The sequence below is a fragment of the Silurus meridionalis genome, chromosome 28 (assembly GCF_014805685.1).
Source record: "Silurus meridionalis isolate SWU-2019-XX chromosome 28, ASM1480568v1, whole genome shotgun sequence".
Taxonomy (NCBI): domain Eukaryota; kingdom Metazoa; phylum Chordata; class Actinopteri; order Siluriformes; family Siluridae; genus Silurus; species Silurus meridionalis.
The window spans coordinates 11435391-11461370 of NC_060911.1; the positions used below are offsets into that span (position 1 = coordinate 11435391).

At 42.5% G+C, this 25980-nt stretch overlaps 1 protein-coding gene across 13 annotated transcripts in view; it reads left to right on the forward strand.

Annotated features, from left to right (window-relative positions):
- Positions 1–25980, forward strand: part of prom1b (prominin 1 b) — a 107413-nt gene that overhangs the window by 47690 nt on the left and 33743 nt on the right. For 4 of the 13 annotated variants that reach the window (XM_046842835.1, XM_046842837.1, XM_046842831.1 and 1 more), the window contains 14 exons: positions 6230–6350; positions 6484–6547; positions 6691–6780; positions 13608–13631; positions 15140–15357; positions 15897–15971; positions 16137–16200; positions 17006–17014; positions 19528–19687; positions 20027–20179; positions 21464–21587; positions 21940–22043; positions 23036–23120; positions 23195–23341. In XM_046842835.1, coding sequence (XP_046698791.1) covers positions 6230–6350; positions 6484–6547; positions 6691–6780; positions 13608–13631; positions 15140–15357; positions 15897–15971; positions 16137–16200; positions 17006–17014; positions 19528–19687; positions 20027–20179; positions 21464–21587; positions 21940–22043; positions 23036–23120; positions 23195–23341 — 1438 coding nt within the window. The remainder of the gene's footprint in view (positions 1–6229; positions 6351–6483; positions 6548–6690; positions 6781–13607; positions 13632–15139; positions 15358–15896; positions 15972–16136; positions 16201–17005; positions 17015–19527; positions 19688–20026; positions 20180–21463; positions 21588–21939; positions 22044–23035; positions 23121–23194; positions 23342–25980) is intronic. The other 9 variants (XM_046842833.1, XM_046842829.1, XM_046842836.1 and 6 more) reach the window with 6 other exon arrangements.

Genomic DNA, 25980 nt, shown 5'->3' on the forward strand with positions numbered 1-25980 from the left:
TTTGCGCCTGACAGAAGAACGGACCGACACAAAACAAGAGAAAGAACCGCGTTACCTCAACATGGAGGACCAGCCGCTGCTGCGTCTGGTCTCGTGGAGGACCAGCCTGCTGCCATGTCCGAGTTCGTGAGGAGCTCACCGCCCGGCGCTCGGGAGGCGTTCCGACCGGCGACCGCCAACCAAGCTCCACCACCTTCCGGCGGCCCGATGGCTCTCCGGCGTCTTTTTCCGGAGGCGGCGGAATGTCATGGATTCCTGCTCCAGGTTTCCCTTTATATCGAGATGCACCCTCACAGCTTCCCGAGCGAGCGGGCTAAGGTTGCGTTCCTGATCTCGCTGCTCACGGAAGAGCGCTAGCATGGGCTAGAGCGCTCTGGGCGCAGCAAGCCAGCGCTGACGACATATGCGGCCTTTACGAGACACTTCACCGAGGTCTTTAGCACCGCCCGGGATCGTCGACTGCCGATCAGCTGCTGAATATCCACCAAGGAAGAGACAGTGTGTCGGGTTACAGCCTCCGCTTCCGCACTCTGGCGGCATCTGCTGGCTGGAGCGAAAGCGCTGCTGGCTGTATACAGAAAGGGATTGAATCAGGAGCTCAGGCTGGCAATGGCCACATATGATGATTCTCTGGGGCTTGAGGCTTTCATCCAGAGATCCATCCGTGTTTCTCAGCACCTGGCGGCCTGCAAATCCCCAGAGGTCGAATCAGTTCCAACTACTGCAGTCTCATCGGCTCCTGAACCTGAACCCATGCAACTCGGTTCACAGCGGCTGTCTCGTCAGGAAAGGGAGGCGTCGGTGGGCGGCTGGAGCTTGCCTCTACTGCGGTGAGGGAGGACATCGTGTGGCCCAATGTCCTGTAAGGCCTCCTTGTCGGATGGTGAGTACGGTTACGCTTTCTTCTGACATCACTCACCTGTCCACGCTCATGGTCACCCTGGTAACCCCTGCTCTTTCTCTGTCTGCGGTTGCCCTAGTCGACTCTGGATCCGCGGGGAACTTCATCTCCCAGGCGTGTCTAGAACGCCTCCAGCTACGCTGGCAGAGGGGATCTCAGGAACTAGCTGTTCAGACCATTCAGGGACGACCCTTGGGAAAAGGCAAGGTGAAGTACTGCGCACCACTTCTTGTCCTCCAAGTCGGGGTTCTACATCAAGAAGAGATACAACTTCTCGTACTGGAGGATTCGACCGTGGATGTGATCCTGGGTCGTCCCTGGTTGGCCAAGCACTCCCCCATATGTTCCTGGGACCCGTGTGACATCTTGGAGTGGGGCCCGCCTGCCGGCAGAAGTGTTTACTCCACTCCCGACTCCCATCCAGAAGACCCTGACCCTGGCAGCTACTCAGGTGGAAGGAGCTCCCCAGCCTGTTCAGGTGGACGTCCCACAGGAATACCAGGCTTTCTCAGATGTCTTCAGTGAGGAAGCAGCCACTCTGTTGCCCCACACCGGCCATGGGACTGCGCCATTGATCTGAAACCGGGGGCCAAACTGCCTAAGGGTCGGGTTTATCCCCTGTCAGCTCCAGAACACCAAGCGATGGAGAGCTACATCCAACAGGCCCTCCGCCAGGGCTTTATCACCCAGTCCTCCTCCCCGGCAGCTTCTAGCTTCTTTTTTGTGTCAAAGAAGGACGGAGGATTACGCCTGCATCGACTACAGGGCCCTCAATGCACTGATCTCCCGCTTCCGTATCCGCTTCCACTGGTCCCCGCAGCTCTAGAAGATCTACGTGAGGCCCGCATCTTCACCAAGCTGGACCTCCGTAGTGCATACAACCTGGTGCGTATCATTACCCCCTCTGGTCACTATGAGTATCGGGTCATGCCGTATGGCCTTTCCATTGCTCCGGCGGTTTTCAGAATTTCATGAATGAGGTGTTCCGCCTTCCTCCATCGGTTTGTGATTGTCTACATTGATGACATCCTGGTCTACTCGAGGTCGCTGCAAGAACACCATCAGCACGTCACCCAGATCCTGGCACTGCTTCGGAAACACCGACTGTATCTTAACCTCCCTAAGTGTGAGTTCCACCGTTCAGAGATACAGTTCCTGGGTTACGTCATCGACGCAGCAGGCATCAGGATGGATGAGAGGAAGGTGGCTGCCATACGGGACTGGCCAGTTCCCGCCTCAATAAAGGAGCTCCAGAGGTTTCTCGGATTCGCAAACTTCTACCGCCGGTTCATTGGAGGCTTCAGCCTGGTTTCCACTCCACTTACGTCTCTTCTGCGGGGAAAAGCCAAGACCCTCTCCTGGACCCCAGAGGCTCAACGGGCATTTGAGGAGTTGCGCAAGAGGTTCTGTGCCGCCCCACTTTTACGTCATCCAGACCCCCAGCTCCCGTTTGTCGTCGAGGTAGATGCATCGTCCACAGGCGTAGGGGCCACCCTCTCTCAGCAGGCGGGAACCCCCCCGCGGCTCCATCCCTGCGCCTATTTCTCCAAGAAACTGTCCCCGGCCGAACAGAACTATGACATCGGGAACAGAGAGCTCCTAGCCATCAAGCTGGCCCTGGAGGAATGGAGACACTGGTTGGAAGGAGCCGCTCATCCTTTCACAGTAATCACAGATCACAAGAACCTCCAGTACCTCCGTGAAGCCAAGCGACTAAACCCACGACAAGCACGGTGGGCTCTCTTCTTCACGCGGTTTAACTTCAGCATTACCTATCGGCCAGGGACAAGGAACTGTAAGGCTGATGCCCTCTCCAGGATCTATGGGCCCGAGGAACCCGCCGAGCCCGGACCCATCCTGCCTCCGGCGCTCATTCTGAGCCCCATCGTCTGGGATTTGGACGAGGCTATTCGCACGGCCACACGACGAGAACCGGCACCCCCTGGTTGTCCTAGGAACCGAACCTTTGTTCCTCGAGAATGTCAACAGGCCTTACTAAAGGCGGTTCATGAAGTCCCCGGCTCAGGGCACCCGGGCAGAAGGCAGACTCTACGTCTGGTGCAGGGGCGGTACTGGTGGCCAGGAATGAGCAACACGGTGGCCGAGTTTGTCCGGGGCTGTAACATCTGCGCCATCTCAAAGACTCCTCGGCACTTACCGGTGGGCAAACTCATCCCCCTGCCTACTCCACAGAGGCCATGGTCACACATCGGCATTGACTTCGTGACCGACTTGCCACGGTCGGAGGGCTTTACCTGTATTCTAGTGGTCGTCGACCGGTTCTCAAAGGCCTGCAGATTTGTTCCTCTCCGAGGCCTCCCCACGGCTCTGGAAACAGCAGAAGCGCTCTTCCACCATGTCTTCCGCAACTTTGGCCTCCCGGAGGAGATAGTATCAGACCGGGGCTCTCAGTTCACCTCACATGTCTGGGCGTTTTCCAGCTGCTGGGAGTGACCGTCAATCTGTCGTCCGGCTACCACCCCAGTCCAACGGCCAAACCGGCGGAAGATCCAAGAGCTGGGAGGTACTTGAGGACGATTGTCACCAAGACCAGGGGAGTGGAGTCGGTTTCTGCCTTGGGCGGAGTACGCGCAGAACTCGTTGCGCCAAGACACCACAGGACTCACACCCTTTCAATGCGTGTTAGGTTTTCAACCCCCACTGTTTCCATGGTCTGATGAGCCGTCCAATGTACCCGCGGTAGATCACTGGTTTCGGGAGAGTCTCAGGACCTGGGAGGCCGCACACACTCAATTGCGCAGGGCGATAAGGAAACCCGGCGACATGCGGATGCACGGCGGTTGGAGGCCCCCTCGTACAGCCCCGGAGATTGGGTTTGGCTGTCCACTAAAGACCTGCGACTGCGTCTCCCCTGCAGGAAGCTGAGTCCCAGGTATATCGGACCCTTCAGGATCGAGAGGCGGATCAACGAGGCGGCCTATCGGCTGGAACTCCCACCACGATACCGAATTCACCCCACTTTCCACGTGTCGCTTCTAAAACCGTATACCCCATCTCCGGCCCAACGTACCGGCGAGGTCAGGCCCCCTCCGCCGGAGGTGTTGGAACAGCCTTCGGTCTACTCGGTACGGGAAGTGCTGGACTCTCGGCGTCGGGGCAGGGGCCTGGAATATCTTGTGGACTGGGAGGCTACGGCCCGAGCGATCATGGGTGGCGCGGCGGGACATATTGGATCCAGCGCTCTTGGAGGAATTCCACGCCACTCGTCCACTTCGTCCTGCGCCCTGGGGTCGGGGTCGTCCCAGGCGCAGGGTCAGGGCGTCGGGAGCCGCCCCTGGAGGGGGGGGTACTGTCAGGGATCCAGCAGCCACACCCACACCAACCCCTCCAATCACTCCAAGCAGCTCACCAACTTACTAATCATCCACACCTGGTCCATATCAGTCACCACACTATAAAGACCATGTTTTTCCACATTCCCACCGTCCGTTCTACAGCTTAGGCTTATGAACCTACCGGACTGCCCAAAAACTACTCAGTTATAGTTGTGTTCCAGCTTACTTGCTTCAGTGTGTTTCGTCTGTGTTTTCTGCCTTGCCCATTTTGCTTTTTTCATTAAAGAAAAGCCCTTTTTGGAATTCTATCGGTCTCAGAACATTCTTTGCGCCTGACACTGGCCTACAGCATGGCAGGTGTTGGGAGTGTAGCTGTACTGTACATGTACAGGGGATTCTAAGCACATAAAAAACTACTTATGTACAGGGAGTGCAGAATTATTAGGCAAATGAGTATTTTGACCACATCATCCTCGTTATGCATGTTGTCTTACTCCAAGCTGTATAGGCTGGAAAGCCTACTACCAATTAAGCATATGAGAAGGGGTGTGGTCTAATGACATCAACACCCTATATCAGGTGTGCATAATTATTAGGCAACTTCCTTTCCTTTGGCAAAATGGGTCAAAAGAAGGACTTGACAGGCTCAGAAAAGTCAAAAATAGTGAGATATATTGCAGAGGGATGCAGCAGTCTTAAAATAGCCAAGCTTCTGAAGCGTGATCATCGAACAATCAAGCGTTTCAATCAAAATAGTCAACAGGGTCGCAAGAAGCGTGTGGAAAAACCAAGGCGCAAAATAACTGCCCGTGAACTGAGAAAAGTCAAGCGTGCAGCTGCCAAGATGCCACTTGCCACCAGTTTGGCCATATTTCAGAGCTGCAACATCACTGGGTGCCCAAAAGCACAAGGTGTGCAATACTCAGAGACATGGCCAAGGTAAGAAAGGCAGAAAGTCGACCACCACTGAACAAGACACACAAGCTGAAAGCGTCAAGACTGGGCCAAGAAATATCTCAAGACTGATTTTCTAAGGTTTTATGGACTGATGAAATGAGTGAGTCTTGATGGGCCAGATGGATGGGCCCGTGGCTGGATTGGTAAAGGGCAGAGAGCTCCAGTCCGACTCAGGCGCCAGCAAGGTGGAGGTGGAGTACTGGTTTGGGCTGGTATCATCAAAGATGAGCTTGTGGGGCCTTTTCGGGTTGAGGATGGAGTCAAGCTGAACTCCCAGTCCTACTGCCAGTTTCTGGAAGACACCTTCTTCAAGCAGTGGTACAGGAAGAAGTCTGCATCCTTCAAGAAAAACATGATTTTCATGCAGGACAATGCTCCATCACACACGTCCAAGTACTCCACAGCGTGGCTGGCAAGAAAGGGTATAAAGAAGAAAATCTAATGATATGGCCTCCTTGTTCACCTGATCTGAACCCCATTGAGAACCTGTGGTCCATCATCAAATGCGATTTACAAGGAGGAAAACAGTACACCTCTCTGAACAGTGTCTGGGAGGCTGTGGTTGCTGCTGCACGCAATGTTGATGGTGAACAGATCAAAACACTGACAGAATCCATGGATGGCAGGCTTTTGAGTGTCCTTGCAAAGAAAGGTGGCTATATTGGTCACTGATTTGTTTTTGTTTGGTTTTTGAATGTCAGAAATGTATATTTGTGAATGTTGAGATGTTATATTGGTTTCACTGGTAAAAATAAATAATTGAAATGGGTATAAATTTGTTTTTTGTTAAGTTGCCTAATAATTATGCACAGTAATAGTCACCTGCACACACAGATATCCCCCTAAAATAGCTAAAACTAAAAACTACTTCCAAAAATATTCATCTTTGATATTAATGAGTTTTTTGTGTTCATTGAGAACATGGTTGTTGTTCAAATTAAATCCTCAAATAAAATTAATCCTCAAAAATACAACTTGCCTAATAATTCTGCACTCCCTGTATAGTATATGAAAATTATGGTATATAAATGTTTATTGCATGTGGAATGTGAACACAGTGATAACTCTATTTCAGAATGGGTGTGCTGGTTGCCTACACCGGAAGCCACAATATCACATCCCAGATCAAAAGCACCAAACGACTCATCAGCTCCAACATAAAAGATCTGAAATCAATGGCCAGTTATACACCAGCGGTAACACACACAAATGAATCACAATGAAACTGCAATATAAATCAAATAAAAATGTGCAGATACAGATTTTTAGTAGTAACAAACACACTGAGAAAACCATCACAAGTCACTGTTGATTTGTGTACATTTACAGCAAATTGAGTATCTGACTGCGCAATACACACCAGCCAAAAATAAAGTTCTCTCCAACATACACAGTAAGCCATCTCTCTTTCTTCTTTCAATATTATATTTGAATTTTATTTTTAGATGTATGATGTTATATTTCTTCCTGTTTATTAATTTTTGTTTGTGACTTTTGCTTTTAATTCGTGTGTTTTGTCATTGCGATTGGGACAAGACATTGGGCCTTTGTTGGGTGAGCAGATACACAACCAGCTGGATAGAGATGTGATGCCAGCTTTAGACAATGTACTGCGCATGGCAGCAGGTAAAGTCAAAACACACACATTACTCTATAACTCTGTTCATTTCAATTTTATTTATACAATGTGTTTATAAGGATCAGCTATTTAACAATAGTGTCTCACAGAAGTGAGTACACCCCTCACATTTCAGCAAACATTTTAGTATAATCTTTTCAAGGGACAATACTATAGAAATGAAACTTGGATATATTTTAGAGTAGTCAATGTGCAGCTTGTATAGCAGTACTTATTTGCTGTCCTCTAAATATAACTCAACATACAGCCATTATTGTCTAAATTGCAACCAAAGTGAGTACACCCTAAGTAAACATGTCAAAACTGTGCCCAAAGTGTCAATATTTTGTGTGAGCACAATTATCTAGAACTGTCTTAATCCTCCTGGACATGGAATTCACCAGGGCTGCACAGGTTGTTGCTGGGATCCTCTTCCACTTATCCATAATGACATAATGGACATTCTCCAACTTCTGCTTGATGATGCCCCAGAGGTGCTCAATAGGGTTCAGATCGGAAAACATAATTCACCACTCATCACTTTAAACTTCAGCTTCCTCAGCAAGGCAGTTGTCATCTTGGCAGTGTGTTTGGGATTGTTATCATGTTGGAAAACTGCTGTTGAAGGGAGGGCATCATGTTCTTCCACAGGACATGGTTCCAGTAATTCATGCTCTTTGACAGGTTGTCTTCAGCAAACCATTTGCAGGTTTTTTTTGTGATCCAGCTTCTGAAGAGGTTACATTTTGAGATGACAGTTGTGCAAACCGACTTGTTGCAGTGTGCATCATGGGCGGACTGGCCCTCTGGCAGACAGGGCATTTTACGTTTACATACGCTGGGTCAACAGACTTTTTGGGCCTATACATCTCATAATGTTTTTGCCTGATCGGCCTATAAAACTCTTATTAGCCCAATCTGTTTTCTGCTTAATTAGTTGATGGCACTGGGGTCTTTGCAGAAGGTGCAGGGAAATTGTGTGAAAAAAAGAAACAGGCCATTCAGACAAACAATGCAAAATGTCAAATTAACAGACACTTTCTGCCACAGCAGAACCTTCATCAGCTGCCATGGCTGATGATGATGATAGTGGTGGTGGTAGTGACAGCACTGGCAGCAGTGGTATGCAGAGTGAGGAGGATAAAGAGAGGGAGAGAGTTGAGGGAAAAGTGAGTGGAGAGCCTGCGGTAAGCAGAACTGCTTTCAGAACTCTTATGCTTTGAAATAAGTGTAGATACCTTTTGAAACACAAAATATAAAGCAATGCAATAATTCAATTGCACGCTCAGTTTTTTTAAAATGTGTATGTGTCAACTCTCACTCTTTCCTACCTTTTAATATATAGCTTTGGTGCTTTTATGGGGTTGGTATACATATTCAAGGGCATGCAAAGATGGGTAGTATTTGTGATCATGTGTAATGGGCAGCCCTGGTGTGTGGCATAGAGTCTGAGACTGACAAGTGGACCTTCTGTCTGTTTTTTGAAGCCAGCTTCTGCACCTGTCGCACAGAACGAGAACCTCTTTGGTTGACCACTGTTCCAAATGGAAATGTTTTGGAAAACCTCTGTATGACCATGGCCTCTTTACTGTATCTCACTTTTAGGGTGTTACTGATTTTTCTATAGCCTAGGCCATCTTTGTGGAGAGCAACAATTCTAATTCTCAAATCCTCAGAGAGTTCTTTGCCATGAGATGCCACATTGGATATCCAGTTGTCAGTTTAAGAGTATTGTACTGAAATAACCTAATTTTAACTGCTGTAATACAAGATACACAAAAAGAGGAACAGGATGAATAGGAAATGTGGCTTTACATGATTAAACAACTTAGGGTGTATATATCTGCTATACAAGCTGCACAATGACTGCTATAAAATATATCCAAGTTTAGTATTGTAAAATAATTATTTTTTAAAAATTCTACAAACAATACAATATAATTACCACATGAAAGAAGTTAGTTTGAAAGTTATTAAACATAAAAAACGAAAAAAATTCAAGTACATAAGCATTCACAGGCTTTGCTATGACACACTCCAAATTGAGCTCCAGTGCATCCTGTTTTCACTGATTATCCTTGAGATGTTTCTACATCTCAAGTCCACCTCGTGGAAATTCAGTTGATTGGAGAAGGCACACACCTGTCAATAAAAGGTCCCACAGTTAACAGTGCATGTTACAGAACACAAACAAAGCAATTTTGAAGCTCTTCAAAAAGCGGGCAGCCTGGCCAATCTGAGCAATCGGGGGAGAAGGACCTTAATCAGGGAAGTGACCAAAAACCCAATGGCCCCTCTGAAAGAGCTCCAGCATTTCTCTGTGGAGAGAGGAAAGGAAAACCTTCCAGAAGAACAACCTTCTTTGCAGCACTCCACAAATCAGGCCTGTATGGTAGAGTGGCCAGACAGAAGCCACACCTCAGTAAAAGGCCCATATATATGTCAGACTGGGGCCACGGACAATGACCCTGTCAGGGATCCACCTGCCATGCCCCCTTCTGTGGCTCTCATGTCTCCGATCTCCCTTGAGCTCCAGGCTTAACCACGCACACCTGGGGCTCCTTGTCACTCATGCCTCCGCTCTCTCCGGAGCACCAGGCTTAATTACGCACACCTGGGGCTTATCATCACTCCGCCCCACTCCTAAATAAGCTCCTCACTCTCACTCCCTCTCTTGTTCGTTATTGAATGTGTTGGACGTTACGTACTGATGTATGTGGTCACTGTTGCATGCAGTACTCTATGCTAGTTCCATTCGGACTCTACTATCTGGTACCAGCTGCGCTTCTCCTCCCCGCGCATCTCGGATCAGCTACACTTCTCCCCAAGTGCACCTCGGAGTCTCTCAACCTAAGGACTGCCGTGTGTGTGTGAGTGTGTGTGTGTGTGTGTGAGTGTGTGTGCGTGCGTGCGCCTCTGAGCTCCTCCAATGGCGACGTCACGCCTCTGAGCTCCTCCGATGGCGACGTCATGCCTCTGAACTCCCCTGATAGCGACGTCACGCCTCTGAGCTCTTCTGATGGTTACGTCTCGCCTCTGAGCTCCTCCGATGGCGGCGTATTGCTTCTGAGCTCCTCCGAAGGCGAAATCTCTCTCTCGTAAGCTCCAGCCATGTTTGTGTATACATGGTCTAAAGGTTTGTTCCCTCTGGTGTGACATGAAACATGCTAATGAAATTTTGGAAGAACTACCTTCAAGTTTGAGTGAATAAAATCTCCCGCAACAATAAACGCAGCTTCCGGGTGAACAGTCTGTTGTTTACTGATGGCCGCATAAAGTTCTTTCATAGCGAGCTTAGCATCAGCATCAGGGGGAATGTAAGCAGCAGTAATAATGGTGGAAGTGAACTCCCGCGGTAGATAAAACGGTCTACATTTAACTATGAGTAACTCCAGGTTAGCTGAACAATGACTCTCGACAATAACAGAGTTCGTGCACCAAGCTTTGTTGACATAAATGCACAATCCACCGCCTCTGGTCTTACCGGAGCCATCTAATGTCCTATCCGCCCGGAGTGTGTGTCGTCCTGCTAGCTCAATAGCGTTGTCCGGAATGCCGCTGTGTAGCCATGTTTCCGTGAAAATCATGACATTACAGTTCCGAAGTTTCATGCTGTGTGTGATGCTGAGTCGAATCTGCCTCCGGCCTTGGCCCTGCCTCCGGTCTTCGCCGGTGGCTTTGCTCCGTTCCTGGCCTCCGCGGTGAGCTGCGCACCATTTTGGACCTCCACTGAGGGCGTGGTTCCGTCCTGTGTCTTCGGAATGGGTGTCCTCTGGTTCCGGCTCTCCGTCGGGGTTCTCGCTCCGCCTTGGGTCCTTCCCGGCCTTTCCCGGTTCCGCGGCGATTCTGGCCGGGTCCCTTTCGACCTTGGACGGACACTTCCTCCGAGTGCCCGGGCCCTCCGGGCATCTGGGGGTTTGGGGCGTCAGGTGCCGCCCCCTTGGGGGCTTAACTATAACAACAGATAACAAAGGAGTGGCTATGGGACTCTGTAAATTTCCTTGAGTGGCCCAGCCAGAGCCCAGACCTGAACCCGATTGAAAATCTCTGGAGAGATCTGAAAATGGCTGTGCACCAAAAATCCCCTTCCATCTTGATGGAGCTTAAGAAGTTTGGGAGAAACTGCCCAAAAACAGGTGTGCCAAGCTTGTAGCATCATCTCAAAAAGATTTGAGGCCAAATGTCCTTTTACAAAGTATTGATCAAAAGCTGTAAATACTTTGATTTTTTTTTTCCTCCTTTATTTGTAATAAATTTGCAAAGATTTTAAACAAACTTCTTTCACATTGTCATTATGGGGAATTGTTTGTAGAATTTTGAGGAAAGTAATGAAATTAATCCGTTTTGGAATGAGGCTGTAACACAACCAAATGTGGTAAAGTGCATGTGTGTGTGTGTGTGTGTGTATATATTATTTTTGTAATTAAATACAAAAAGTGAGTAAAACTCGTATATTATATTGATTCATCACACATAGATGAATCAAGGGTTAATTTCTTTTAATTTTGATGATTTTGGCTTACAACTAAACCCAAAATTCAGCGTCTAAGAAAATTTGAATAGTTTGAAAAAGTTCAATATTGGAGTGTGGTGTCACACTCTAATCAGCTCATTAAATCCAAACACCTGCAATAGTTTCCTGAGCCTTTAAATAGTGTCTCAGTCTGGTTCAGGCTACACAATTATAGGGGAAGACTGCTGACTTGACAGTTGTCCAGAAGACGATCATACGTTTCTGTGCGTGGGGGCTCTTGAAGCACTCAAGTCAAGTCGAGTTTTTTTGTATAGCGCTTTTCACAACAGACATTGTCTCAAAGCAGCTTTACAGAAATCAACAGTCAAGATGAATGGTGTGCATTTATCCCTGATGAGCAAGCCATGGCAACTGTGGCAAGGAAAAACTCCCTTAGATGTTATGAGGAAGAAACCTTGAGAGGAACCAGACTCAAAAGGGGAACCCAACCTCATTTGGGTGACATCAAGAGTTTGATCATAAATCTTTCAACAATACAGAACACTGGAGAGTAAGAACTAGCACTGACTCCAGCTGCAGTCAACTCTTTGTGAATCTCCCCAAATTCTTCAATGGGCTTTGTTTCACCTTTTTCTACCACATTTTAATGTTCTGGGATACAGCACTCTGTGAACAGCAGCTTCTTTAGCAATGACCTTTTGTGTCCCCTCCATATGCAGTGACAAAAAGGTGAAACGAAGCCCATTCAAGAATTTGGGGAGATTCACATAGAGTGCACTGCAGCTGGAGTCAGTGCTTCAAGAGCCACCACACACACAGACGTATTCATGGGCTACAACTGGCACTTGTGTCAAGCCACTTCTGAACCAGAGACAACATCAGAGGTGTCTTACCTGGGCAAAGGACAAAAAGGACTGGACTGTTGCTCAGTGGGCCAAAGTTTGAAGATGAAAGGAAAGATAATTTTGCATTTAATTTGGAAATCAAGGTCCCAGAGTCTGGAAGAAGAGAAAAAAGGCACAGAATCCAGGTTGCTTGAGGTCCAGTATAAAGTTTGCACAGTCAGTGGTCATCACAGCACAGCCATCTCCCAGGTAGTCTTAAAGCACTTCATGCTTCCCTCTTTTAGCAGCTTTATAGAGATGCTGATTTCATTTACCAACAGGATTTGGCACCTGCTCACACTGCCAAAAGCACCAAAAGTTGGTTAAATGACATTGGTGTTGGTGTGCTTGACTGGCCAGCAAATTCACCAGACTGGAACCCAATAGAGAATCTATGGCTTATTGTCAAGAGGAAAATGAAAAAAAAAAGAAACCAAAAAATGCAAATGAGCTGAAGCCCATTGTCAACGAGACCTGGGCTTCCATACCACCTCAGCAGTGCCACAGTCTGATCACCTCCATGCCACAGTCTGATCACCTCCATGCCACAGGCTGATCACCTCCATGCCACAGACTGATCACCTCCATGCTACGGTCTGATCACCTCCATGCCACAGACTGATCACCTCCATGCCATGCCGAATTGAGGCAGTAATCAAAAGGAGCCCCTACCATGTATTGAGTACATACAGTATACAGTAAATGAACATACTTTTCAGAAGCCAACAATTCACTAAACATGTGTTTTTGATTGGTCTTATGAAGTATTCTAATATTTTGAGAATATTTTGGTGGGTTTTTAGTAAATGAGAGGCATGTGAGGCAAAATCATCACAATTAAAAGAAATAAACACTTGAAATATATCAGTCTGTGTGTGATGAATCTATATAATGAGTTTCACTTTTTGCATTGAATTACTAAAATAAATCAACTTTTTAATGATATTGTAATTTATTAAGATGCACCTGTATATACTGTATATAAAACCTGCTGATCTGCTGAATGGAAAATGGAAATGCTGAAAAAGAAACATCCAATGAGCAGCATGTATGTGGCAGAAAATAATAGACAGAATCTTATAATATAATAGAATATATACAGTATAACAGACAATGTTTTGGAGCTCTCAAGCTGTATCCAGATGCACTGATGCTGCATGAGTAGCATGAAATTTACTTCCACAGCACAATTTAGATAAGAAAGCTTACTTATTTACTGGTTTATTTTAATAAATGGGGCTTGTGATGTTGATGAACAATTTGGCGTTATGATTTAAATAACTGACTTGTTCCATTTGTATATAAATGTCCTATAGCAGTTATTTATTACAAAGTTATATACAAATGAAAAATTACATTAGCACACATGCATGGTGCAATAAATGATCTCTCTCTCTCTCTCTCTCTCTCTCTCTCTCTTTCTCTTTCTCTTTGTCTCTCCCGTCACTATCCCTCTTTTTGTAATTTTATTGTGAAGTCAAAGTGGAAAGTGCTATTAAAGGTAACAGTACAATTAAACCCGACTTTACTGTCCCGTGAATGTAGAACATGAATTTGTATGTGTGTGATGTGGGATCTACTCTAGTTCATGTTTTTGTAAACATTCTCCTCTTTTTTCATTCTTGTATTTGAACATTAGAAATATAACACGCCATTTATATGGTGAAATATATGGTGATGAAAATTTATCCAATGCAATTGTATCAGAATTAGGTTTTTTTTACCTATATCTAAGCAGTTTAGAGTTGAGTGTTTTGCTTGATAGCTTGACAGTTTCTTGGCAACTAGAGAAAAATCTTTACTGCCACTACTACAATTAAAATACAAGAAAATGTTTTTAAGAGAGTGTGTTTCAGGGTGAATGTGTTATTGTATGAACCAGTGGGAGTTGGCTCTTATGTGTTCTGTGTTCTGTTTATTTGTTTAACAATCTGGGTATGCCAGCACAGTTTTTCTGTGTGTGTGTGTGTGTGTGTGTGTGTGTGTGTGTGTGTGTGTGTGTGTGTGTGTGTGTGTGTGTGTGTGTGTTCGTGTGTGTTCATGTGTGTTCTTATTACATGATAATATCTGGACTATAAAAGGACATGTTGCAATATCCAAATATAACCAAATACATTCAGAATGTACATGTACTCTTACTTTATTACATTTTGTCCTTTTAAAGCACCAGTATCATGGCTCATGATCCTGACTAGTATATAAAACCAAATTAATTTCACTGTGGTTGAATTCAGTTTATACAAAATGTACAAAAAATAGACCAGAAAATGGGTTTTAAGCAAAATTATGCCAACATTTTCTGCATATAAGATACAGTACTTTGACATACTTTTGAGATATATTCGAGAAATTAAAATTTTTATTTTATGTTACTTTGACTACGGTTCAAGAGCACTGCTGACCTTTTAATCCTGTCATGGCCAGTGTAAACAGTTTAAATGCTTCATAGCTTATTAATCTTCTAAGATAAATGTCAGGCATTGATTATGTTGTTAGCTACATGTAATTAGTGAAATAAATAACACGCACACATTTTCTCCCTTTCAATTTCTGGGTAACTAGACTTGTTCTTACTACATTGTAATTTAGAAAAGTCATGTAAACAAAAATATTAAGTGTTTATCAGTAAAAAAAAGAGCAATTTCAGAAGTGATGAAATAGTAGAAAAAGGAAATGGAAAATTGCGTGTTTAAAAAAATTATTTTATACCAGTTTCTTGACATACAGTACAATCAAATGTATAATGTATTTCTGTTTTTATCTTTGGAATATAAAGTTACAGCATTTATGGTAACAACATTTTTTGCAAAAATTTATTACAGCTCAAGTCATTAGAGTCACATCTAAATGTTCACTCAAGTATACTTTTAGATAAAAAAAAAAATTTCCCCTAAGACTTATTTTGATTTTAATTATAAAGACACATTCACTACTCTTTATCTTGTCATCCACTCTGTTGATCTTTTTATTTATGCTGTGCTTCATTTGTTTTTTCGTCTGTGTGTTAAGCAATGCGAGACACTAAGGAGGCTTTGGAAAATGTCAGCACATCCCTAGAGACATTACAAGAAGCAACTAGAAAGCTGCAGAGTTCTTTACGTTCGGAGCGCAGTTCACTTTCAAACACACTCAATGATCCGGCCTGCCGCAGCAGAAATGCCACACACAGATGCGACAACATCCGGGCCTCACTTGATCAGCTCGCTGTCAGTGCCAACTTTAGTGGGGTAAACTGAACCTACTTGAATAAACCTACCAACATCCACTATTTATATCAAATATGTGAAGTGTTCTGTGTTTTACAGCGTTTACATTTAGATAATGGTTGCGTTACAATGACACTTATCTCCACTTCAAATCTGCTCTTGTCCAGCCAAATGTGGTTCTTCCTAGTACACTGTTACCACAAAGTTGGAGACACATAATTGTATTGAATATATTTAAATGCTATAGTATCATCTTTTCCCTTAACTTGAACTAGGAGATTCAAACATGTTTCAGCATGACAACACCCCTGTGCACAAAGCCAACTCAATGAAGATATGGTTTACATGGGTCTTGAGTGGCCTTCTATAGAAAGCCCTTTTGATTACCTTTGGATATATTTTGACATTGTGTCTAAAGAAACATAAAAGAAGATGTGAATAAAAAAGTATTTACAATAATTTAATTACATAACCAGTAACTGTACAAATTAATAACAAATATACCAGTATGGGTTTTTCTGGATACACAACTCATTCCACCTCTGCAATTTGTGTTGAAGCTACAGGATGTCAGGCCTCAGTTAGAAAATCTAGAAACGGTGATGGAGACGGATCTGAGCGACATTGTACAGAAGGTATTTAGTGTGTACCAATTATTTGCCTACATGTCACTCTGCTATGTACTGTTATGATACTTTTTAAACAAAGGGACATGACAATAAATGCAAGAAGGCATTTCCATTTCAATTCTATTCAACATTTTGCTCTCTCTCTTTCTCTCCCTCTCTGTCTTTGTTTAGGGTTACTCTGCTTTAAATGATACTTCCAGGATAGTAAGTGAACAGACTCAAGGCATAGTGGCCAGTAAGTCAAATTAATTTATAAGGATTTATATTTATATTTAGGGGGCTAAACACCATGTGTAGTCACCCTACTGTTATTCTTATTTTTTCTTCTTCTTCTGGTAAGGATGTCTATTGCAGTCCATAGAACCACCTGGTAAAATACTGTGAAATTTGGCACATTCTGAAAATAATTCGGCCAAGTGACACCAGCACTTTAGTGCCACAATTAGGTCAAATTAGAGTCACATTTATGTTAATAAAGCTGTGAATTAAACAGTGAATCCCAAACTGGTTGAGGGTGAGTTTATTGCCCAATATGATACCTATTACATTTTTATCCATTTTTTTTTTTGTCAAAAATGATTTTTACTGCATCTACAGATTTTGTCATCAAATTTGGGAAATATTCAGAGTAAAATGCACAAAGTTATTGGTTTGGCTGTAGTGGGACAACAACTTTGACAACAAAGCAAAAAAGTTATAACAGCATGCTAAAACATATCTAACTGCCATTACTGCTACTTCTTCTTTAAACTTTTGACCAAACCTTGCTAGATTTGACTCACATCATACCCATCCTGCTGCCTATTTGTTCAACTAGACCTTTCCTACTACAGTCAGAGATTTTTACAACTTAGGCAACAAATGTAAGGCGCATATGTAGGTGAGTTTGATTGGCAATGTTCCAAAACAGGGCTTGGATCTTGTCAGTAAGCTTTAGAATAAAAGGCATGCTTACTTGCATAAAGATTGTGCTTTCTCTAAATTAAAATACAATACTGTTCTTTTCTTTTTTTTCTGGACTACTCTTTTCTGATCTTCAGCATTGCCCAGTAAGTTCCTTTCTCTGTACACTTATATTTACATTGATGGAATCTCTTCTCTCACTTTCTCTTTCGCAGATAGTAATAACCTTTCCTTTCCTTTTCCTTTACCTTTACCTTACCAATGGTGCTGTTGAAATTCCGACTGTGATTGGTTAAAAGGTACTGATTGATTTCTATAACACAGTTCAGACAGTATACACAGTATATACAAATGTACAGTAAGTGTGTCAGGGGGCGAATAAATGGAGGCGGAAGCCAGAGTACAGTTCGCTCGGGTTTAATAAAGAGAATCACACAAACACACACAAACAGCAGTCATAACAGCACACATAAAAAATGCGCTTAGGGGAAAAGTGCAGCCGTTACAGGATAGCGGAGTCCGGACGGACCGCATAGGGTCATGCATATATCAACGAACAATAACGGACAGAGAGTGAGTGTGAGTGAGGGGTGTATGTATGGTGCCGGGGATGAGTGATTAACGAGTCCCAGGTGTGTGTAATAAAGCCGTGAGTGGCAGAGATAGCAGAAGCATGACAGCGCCGAAGGGGGCTTGGCAGGTGGATTCCTGACAAAGTGATAGCAGGAATGCAGGAACACATATATTCCACAACATAACACATGACTATAAACAAATATAACATTTATACAGATCCAAGTGAACATGCAATATGTCTTTTTACTAATGTATTTTGCAACTGCTATAGTTCAGAATAAAAAGATATAACCACTATAGGATGTGCTGTTTTTGGAAAGGATTCAACTTCAGAGTGAAAACACATCACACACATTTTAAGCAGTTTAGCTAATCCATCTATCCCTCTAAAAGTTAGTACTTTCAATAACACTTTAGTTTATTAATGTTTTTCCTGTACCGTTTTTATGTGTAAGACCATGTGTACACCTAAACACATTGCCGTGGCTAATTACAACAAGAACAAACTACAGTGGAACCTCGGGTTACGAACGCCCCGGCATACGTATAATTCAGGTTACGAATCGCAGTTCATCAAAATTTTTGCCCCTGGTTACCAACAATATATCGGGATACGAACGTCGCTCACCAAAAAAATCGCAGGCAAGTTGGTTGTTTTTGCTCTATCCACGAAGCTCGTCACATCAGTTAGCGTCCTGTGTCCCTAGCGAGAGCATCGTGTTACTTATCCGCTTGAACTTTTCCCGGCAGCAGCGTAACAACTCGTTAGTTGATGCTCGTGGAATGATGAGATGGACAACATTAGCCGATGCATAACCACTTTACTTGTTTTTATGAAGATAGATTAGCAGGGTTACTGTCTTTTCCGAAGTACAATACCCATAATGAATTTCACTCTGGACTTCAATACCAACTGATAGTAGCCTTAAAGAAACAGCTCTCATTTTCCCTCTAATGCAACAATTGTCTCAGTGTTCGTTTTAATAACACTGTCTTTAATATTCTATAATATAATATATAATAATATATAATAATATAATATAATAAGATTCTCCTTCAAACAATAACTCTCCCTCCTCCCCCTTCTACGAACGTCGTCTCCTGCAGCGAGTCTTCTCAAAGGGAAAGTACCCGGTAAAGATCTTTTCCTCTTTTGTATGTTTTTATGTGGTATGATTTTAATATAACATGTTAAAAGTAAATAATATTAGTGAATATTGGCTTTATTTTTATTTAAGTAATATTTTTGGTTGTCCAGAACGAATTACCGAAGTTTCTGTTCATTATTATGGGGAAATTTGTATCGGGATACGAACTTTTCAGGTTACGAATAAAGTACCGGAACGAATTAAATTCGTAACCCGAGGTTCCACTGTAATTCAGGAAAGTAAAAGGCTCAGTGCAGAATCCAGGGTTGTGATGTCAAAGAATAAGGCTTTATTCCCGCAGAAACAAAGTCAGACTGTTCCATGGAAGTGTCCGAAGTCACAGCAAAAACACAGCCTTTTTATATTCTTTTCTAACAGCCTAGATAACAACTCTCTTTTTATTTTTGTAAACGGTTACTGCATCTGCCACCAACTTTACATTTTACACTTTATAAAGGACAGATTCACTTTTAATCACCACATTATCTGTGTAAAGCTGCTTTGAGACAATGTTCATTGTTAAAAGTGCAATACAAATAAAAATGTATTGAATTGAATTGAATTTTAATAACATGATAGTGGCAAGTCCCTTCAATCTATGTTTTTATTATTATTATTATTATTATTATTATTATTATTATTATTATTATTAAAAGTAACAGGTTTTAACCAGATTCAGCATGGTCCAGGCTGGCCAGGCATGGCTGTCCATGACTATCAAACATAATGTCATTGCACCTGCACTGGTAGAGACTAAATCTAAAAACTAATTCTCTCAGAAATATTGTACACATTAATTACTTACTGTGGTATTACTGATTAAAAAGTGATAACAATAATAAAAATAAATAAATCAAATGACAATGAAGTATGAAAATTACTATAACATTTGCACCTTTTCTTTCTTTTTTCTTTCCTTCTTTTCTATCCTTAAGAAGTGAAGGCCTTGTTGGACAAGTCAGGAGCTGAGATTAGTAATTTCATCAATATGTTCCCAGTGGAATCAGCACTGGAGAACTTCACTCGGTTTCTGACAGAAGTAGAGAAGGACATTGAAGAGTTCTACCCAAAGATTAACCAGTACGACTTTTACAGGTAACAAGACACCAATTGAAAGTAGCTGTTGTCTCGATTATAACAGGTACCTTTTATAATTGTATTATTATTATTATTTTTATTATTATTATTATTTATATTATTAATATTATTTATATTATTATTATTTAGATCATCAATTATGATTTTATTACATTTACTTATGTATGTATTATATTATGTTTAACTTACTCGAATGGCACCTTTTGTAATATGAGCAAAACTTTGTCAAATATGACTAAAACAATTCATACTAAATCCCACACAGAAATATAGCCATGCCCATCCAAAAAAAACTAAAATAACAGTCCTAATTTGTGTTTCTCTCTCGCTCGTTAGGTGGATAGGGTGTGTGGTGTTGTGCTGCATGGTAGTGCTGATCCTGGCTTTTAACCTTTTTGGTTTGATGTGTGGAATATGTGGTCATGACAAGAACTCCACTCCTACAACACGGGGCTGCCTCTCCAACACAGGTGGCAATCTCCTCATGGTGTAAGTAAAATTAATATATGTTCACATATGAATATTCAAACAAAATGAATTGCCAGTTATATTTTATGATTAAATTTTTATTATCATTTAAGTATTTCTTAATTATAATGCTGGCACATTATACCGCTTAGTTTGCTCAACATTATATCCATAATTTAGCCAGCCAAGCATAATCTTGGAATGGGATTTATTTTAGGAATTAATTTATTTAAAATGTTCACTCAAAATCAACTTATTTCTGTAAATCTGCTTTGTGACCATGTTTATTGTTAAACGTGCTATACAAATATAATGTAACTTGAATTATATGATGGCCACAATTTTCAATTCGTATGTTTGGCCTCTTAACATTAATTGGAACCTGAATACCCTAAGAAAGTTTATTAATTTTACTTAGTGCATAAATATTATTTTGCCTCATCTTATTTAAGCTTTAGCCCAGATAGAGCAAATGTGACCTTTGGCATTACCCTTCATTTAGTTGTGTCTGCAATGTTTGATTCATTTTCATGCACCGATTTTTTGTAAACTTATTTAAGAGTCCAATGAATCAGGCAACTGCAGCACGTACAGTACACTGTCCTCTAAACTGCCTGGTGGGTTATAGCTGAAGTAAGTGTGAGCTCCCTTTCTCTCAAAAGGTAGTGTAGTATTTTCTCATCAATGTCTATCAGAGCTAATTTTTTTAACGATACTTTCTATATTTTGTTGAAAACATACCTTAGTAGACTCAGCATTAAAATACATCTCAATTATTAAAGTCAAAACTTTCTCCTTCTCTCTCATTAAATAGGAATTGTATCTGTAAATGTGGCTATGTACGTCTGTGTAATGGCTAAAACATTTGATTCCCAGTATCTTTCTCAGTTCACTATAGGAAAAAATATGATTTGGTTACCATATGAATTCCAATTTAAGAAAGTCTTAGTTGTTCATTCTCTTTTCAGATCATTTTATTAGCAAGAGAGAAAACAGTCACCTCATTAGAGTTGTTTGCAATGTACAGTGTTTGTTTTTAAAGCTTCTGTATATATGTTCACGATTTTATAAGTTGAGAGCCAAAGCTGTGTGTATCAGTATCTGTGAACTGCTTCCTGATTATAAAATCATAATGTCTGTTTAATTATGACATTACTAGCTATGTAATGCTAGACATACTTTAGTCTAGTTAAATTTGTTGTAATTGTAGCAGGTAAGGTAGTGAATTGAGAAGTTAATTTTGATAGGCTGAATTCTCCTTGTTCTTTGTAATGTTTGTAATATTTTTTTTCTCTGAAACATCAGAGGTGTTGGATTTAGCTTCATGTTTTCATGGGTGCTGATGGGAGTTGTGGTCACCACATTTGTTACTGGAGGAAATGTGGAAAAGCTTGTGTGTGAGCCTCTCGCCAGCAGACAACTGTTTAAGGTGAAATAAAAAAATAAAAAATAATAAAACAAACTATATAACATATTGTTTATCTATATGTGACAACATACATTTCGCTGTGTGTGTGTGTGTGTGTGTGTGTGTGTGTGTGTGTGTGTGTGTGTGTGTGTGTGTGTGTGTGAGAGAGAGAGAGAGAGAGAGAGAGAGAGAGAGAGAGATTCATGTTAGCTTTGTAAAGATGTGGAAGAAAATGTACTGATTTGAGAAAGATGGTGTACTGGTATATATATTTGCGCCTAAATGAACATAAAAAAAAAAATGTCAAACCCCAAACAAACTTAAAAGCAGTTTGGCAGCTGTTCAACAAATGTTTTCTTTTTGTTCTATATAGATCATAGATGCACCGTACATTGTTCATCCTGGCAAAAAGAACGTCCTTCCAGGAATGCTGTTTCAAAACCCCAACATCAATCTTACCATCGGCAGCCTGTACAAGTGTGTGCATGTGTGTGTTTGTGTGTGTGTGTGTGTGTGTGTGTGTGTGTGTGTGTGTGCAAATAAACAAGTCTGTGTATAAATTTTGTATCTGTCTACGTTCAGAGATCATTTTGTACAGTAATACCCCGGTTACATTGCAAAACCGCCCAGGATAAACGAAAAAATGTGATAAACCGACGCCACCCCAAAAATGCTTTTTTTTATTGCTTAAGCCATCATTTAATCATGCTCCCACACACTTAAAATGCACACAGAAAACATTTGCAAGAATACAGTAATTATATTTTTATTAATACATTTTATTATTTCAACATAAAAACAATTCCCTATAAGTTTTTTTATCCTTGAGAGAGCAAGAAAATCTGAGAAACTAATTAGTTATGTGGCAAATGCAATTCTGCGATAAAGCGGGGGATTACTGTATCCTATCTTGAATAAATGTCTAACTTTTTTGGCTTCTGTTATCGACCTACTGCTGCTTTGCATCTTCAGGAAAGCATAAATGTTGTTTATTTGCTGTAAAGCTAAGTAGTGTAGAACCAAGTGCAGGACCTACAGATGTTTAAAAAGTAGCCTTTCCACCTGTTCCTGCTGTTCCTCTGTGCAGTAAAGAAAAGAGTGTCAGAGTTAGTTACAAACAAATTCTTTGTTGTTGTCAAATTTCATAATTTGCTGTCACATACCACTTTTAAAACAGCAAGCTGTATGAACACATTGCAGGATCTCACAAAATGAACTCCTGACCCGAGCACTAAGCATCATTAGAGCTACATGTACATTGCTAGTTCACTAGAATGTGGGTACTTAGTATCACTTAGTATCACATCATACTTTCAAATGTAGAAAGTGTTTAAAGTACTCATAGAGCTTGCTTAAAATTTAATTATTGGCTGTTGTTTTATTTGCGGACAATAAATTATATTACATTTGATAAAGAAAAATACTATTCTAGAAATAATTTATGTTCTTATTTATATTCTATTTCTCAGTGATTGTTATGAGAATAATGGCATATATTCTGCACTACAACTGGAGAACCAATTCCACTTCATCCAGTTCATCAACACAACTGTGGTGAGATTTATCTCCGTCCTTTTTCAAATAAGAATCTTGAACAATATGTACAAAATTGCGTATATGCTTTACAGAACAATCATGATCTGGCAGAGATATTTGAGGGGGTAAATGTGGACTTGGAGGGAATAATCCTGTTAGCTGAAGAAGGAAAAGACAATCTTATCAATTTTGCTAATGCCGGTCTCGGAGAAATCAACTATGAGTCCTATCTCTCAGAGGTAAAAATGTGTGCCTACAACACACAAACACATACACATTTACATGTAAATTAAATATGAATAGGATGACACATGAGTAGGGGTATATGGGTTTTGCTATTTGCTTTGCACTTCAGTGATCGAATCCCACCTCTGACCCCTGTTTGTGTGGAGTTTGTATGTTCTCCCTGTGCTCTGCTTTCCTTTGGATATTTTATTCTTCCCCCTCAGTTCATATACATGCATTGTAGGCTGACTGTCATTTCAAAATTATCCATAGTGTATGATTGGTTGTGTTAGTATGAAGTGTTGGTTGTTACTTTGTATGAAGTGTTCTTGTGTTTGGGCCCTAAGTTCCCTGGGATAAGCTTCAGGCTCAATACTCTGAAAGTATCTTACACCCTGTGTAGGATAAGCGTTATATAAGGTGGATGAATGGGTTGTTATGCCAGTAGAGTATGCTTTAATAATGATGAACCTGATATCTACATGTATACTGACATGCATTTGTAATACACATTTAAAATTTTAAATTCATTTTATTTACTTGGTATATGTCAGGGAGCTCCCTGATCCTTCTCCTGTGCGTGCCACGCCCACTCGAAGCTCCTCGCCAGCATACTAGTCACACACACCTGAGACTAATCATTACACCCATATAAACCCCTCACCTCCACATTCACGTCGTCAGTTATTGTCTGAGGTTATGCTGCTCATCACATGTGTTTTCCCGTGGACTGTTCAGTACGTGCTTCTACCCAAGCGCACCTTGGATTCTATACCGACTGCCTTTCTTTGTGTTTTGTTTGCTCTTTTCACCGTGGTCCGCGCTTCCGCTGCACCCCACCGGATTACTCACATCACACGACTATTGTTGTGTTCTGCTTTGCCCTGTGACACAAATAAACTCCTCGTTTGCTTTCACTTCGGCTTTCGCCTCCAGTGTCTTGCGTAACAGTATATGATTTCATTTAAACATATACTAATTAACAGAAGCGTATTGTGTGCATCCATGACCAATTTTTCAAGGAATTATGATGGCCTTCATCTGAGCCTGACAAGGCCCTATTTATAATGATTACCAACACATGCACGAACACATGAGAATTGGAAAAAATATACACATCCTTCACTTAAGTAGAAGGATTTTTTTAGGATGTTTTAAATTACTCAGGTAAAAGTTGAAGTACTGACTACACTTTTTTTACTCAAATTAAATTAAAGTTAAGTAATAAGTAGCTATTATTACTACCTGTATTAGTGTTACGCTGGAGACTGGATGTTTCTATCTGTTATAAATGTACCATATATCAATACTTCATGTTTTTAATACTCTAAGCAACATGGACATGAAGAAATATGGATGCTTATTATTAGTTAACGAAACTCAACATAGAGCATGAAGACAAAAAATTGTTGTAAATGTTTTAAAGTAATTATGGTGGTTTCAATTACTCATAAGGACACCAAAGAAAACCTTTGCTATGTTTTCACACGGACAGTTAATGAGGTGATACCTGTCAGGAATCCGCCTGCCACGCCTCCTTCAGAGGCTGCCTTTGCCGCTGCGCGCTCCCAAGCACGCAGCGCAAATCGCACACAGCTGAAGCACGTTATCCTCTCATTTCCTGCCACCATATAAACCACTCACTCACCCACATTCCGGGTCCGTTATTGTACGTTCGTGCGTGGTCTTGCAGGTTCAGGCTGTGTGTGTTCGCGATTGTGCTTCTCCCGCAACGTGCCTTCTTCGCCCGGACTTCTCGCTCACTCCACGGCCGCGTTCGGCTTCCCCCGCGCGCCTCGGACTACCGACGCTTCCCCGTCGCTTCCCTCCATGCCGCTCTTCCTCCATAACGCACCGTGGATGTTTATTATCTGAACTGCTCCGTTTCCGGATTATCCCGAACTGCACGGGTGTTTTTGTGTTGGCTCTGCCCTTGTTCAAATAAAGTCTCTGTTTGCCGTTACTCCGGCTTCCGCCTCTGTGCCACGCCTAACAGAATAACGGACCCCTGAATAGGAATATCGGACAAAAAAAAAAGAAAAGAAAAAGAAGGAGAAAAAGGAAAAGGACATGATCGGGTTAACGCCGTGGTCCCGGCGCGAGCCGTGTCTCGGAGGTCGGGTTCGTTCAGCCGCGGTCAAGCGGCAGCCAAGCTCCGCCCCCAGGAAAACCCGGAAGCTCGCAGCCGCTCGGGCACGCCGGCAGCGCCACGCCCCCTTCATGACGTCATAGGACTCCCGGCTCGCTTCTCCGGCAACAGAGCCGAATGGAGGGATTTTTTGAGGAGCGTGGATCAATATGTGGAGTTAAACCCAGCCGGTTATCCCACTGAAGAGGCGAAAATCGCCCTCCACATGTCTCTTCTACCCGAGGAATCTCTCTCCCTTGCCAGAGAGCTGTGGAGCACGATGGCGGGCGAGTTCAGCTCCTGCACCCAGTTCCTCCAGCTTCTCACCAGGGAACTCGGGATAACCACAGCTGATCTCCATCTCCTCTCCCCCGCTGCTGAGAACGCCGTTCCTCATCAGAGCTTCCAGGAGGTTACCGCGCTGCTTCAGGCCCTCCAGGTCAGCTCTGCTCCGCCGAAGGTCCTCCAAGGGATCTCCACCGTGCTCCAGGAGATCCAGGCCGGCTCGGTTTCATTCCAGGACCT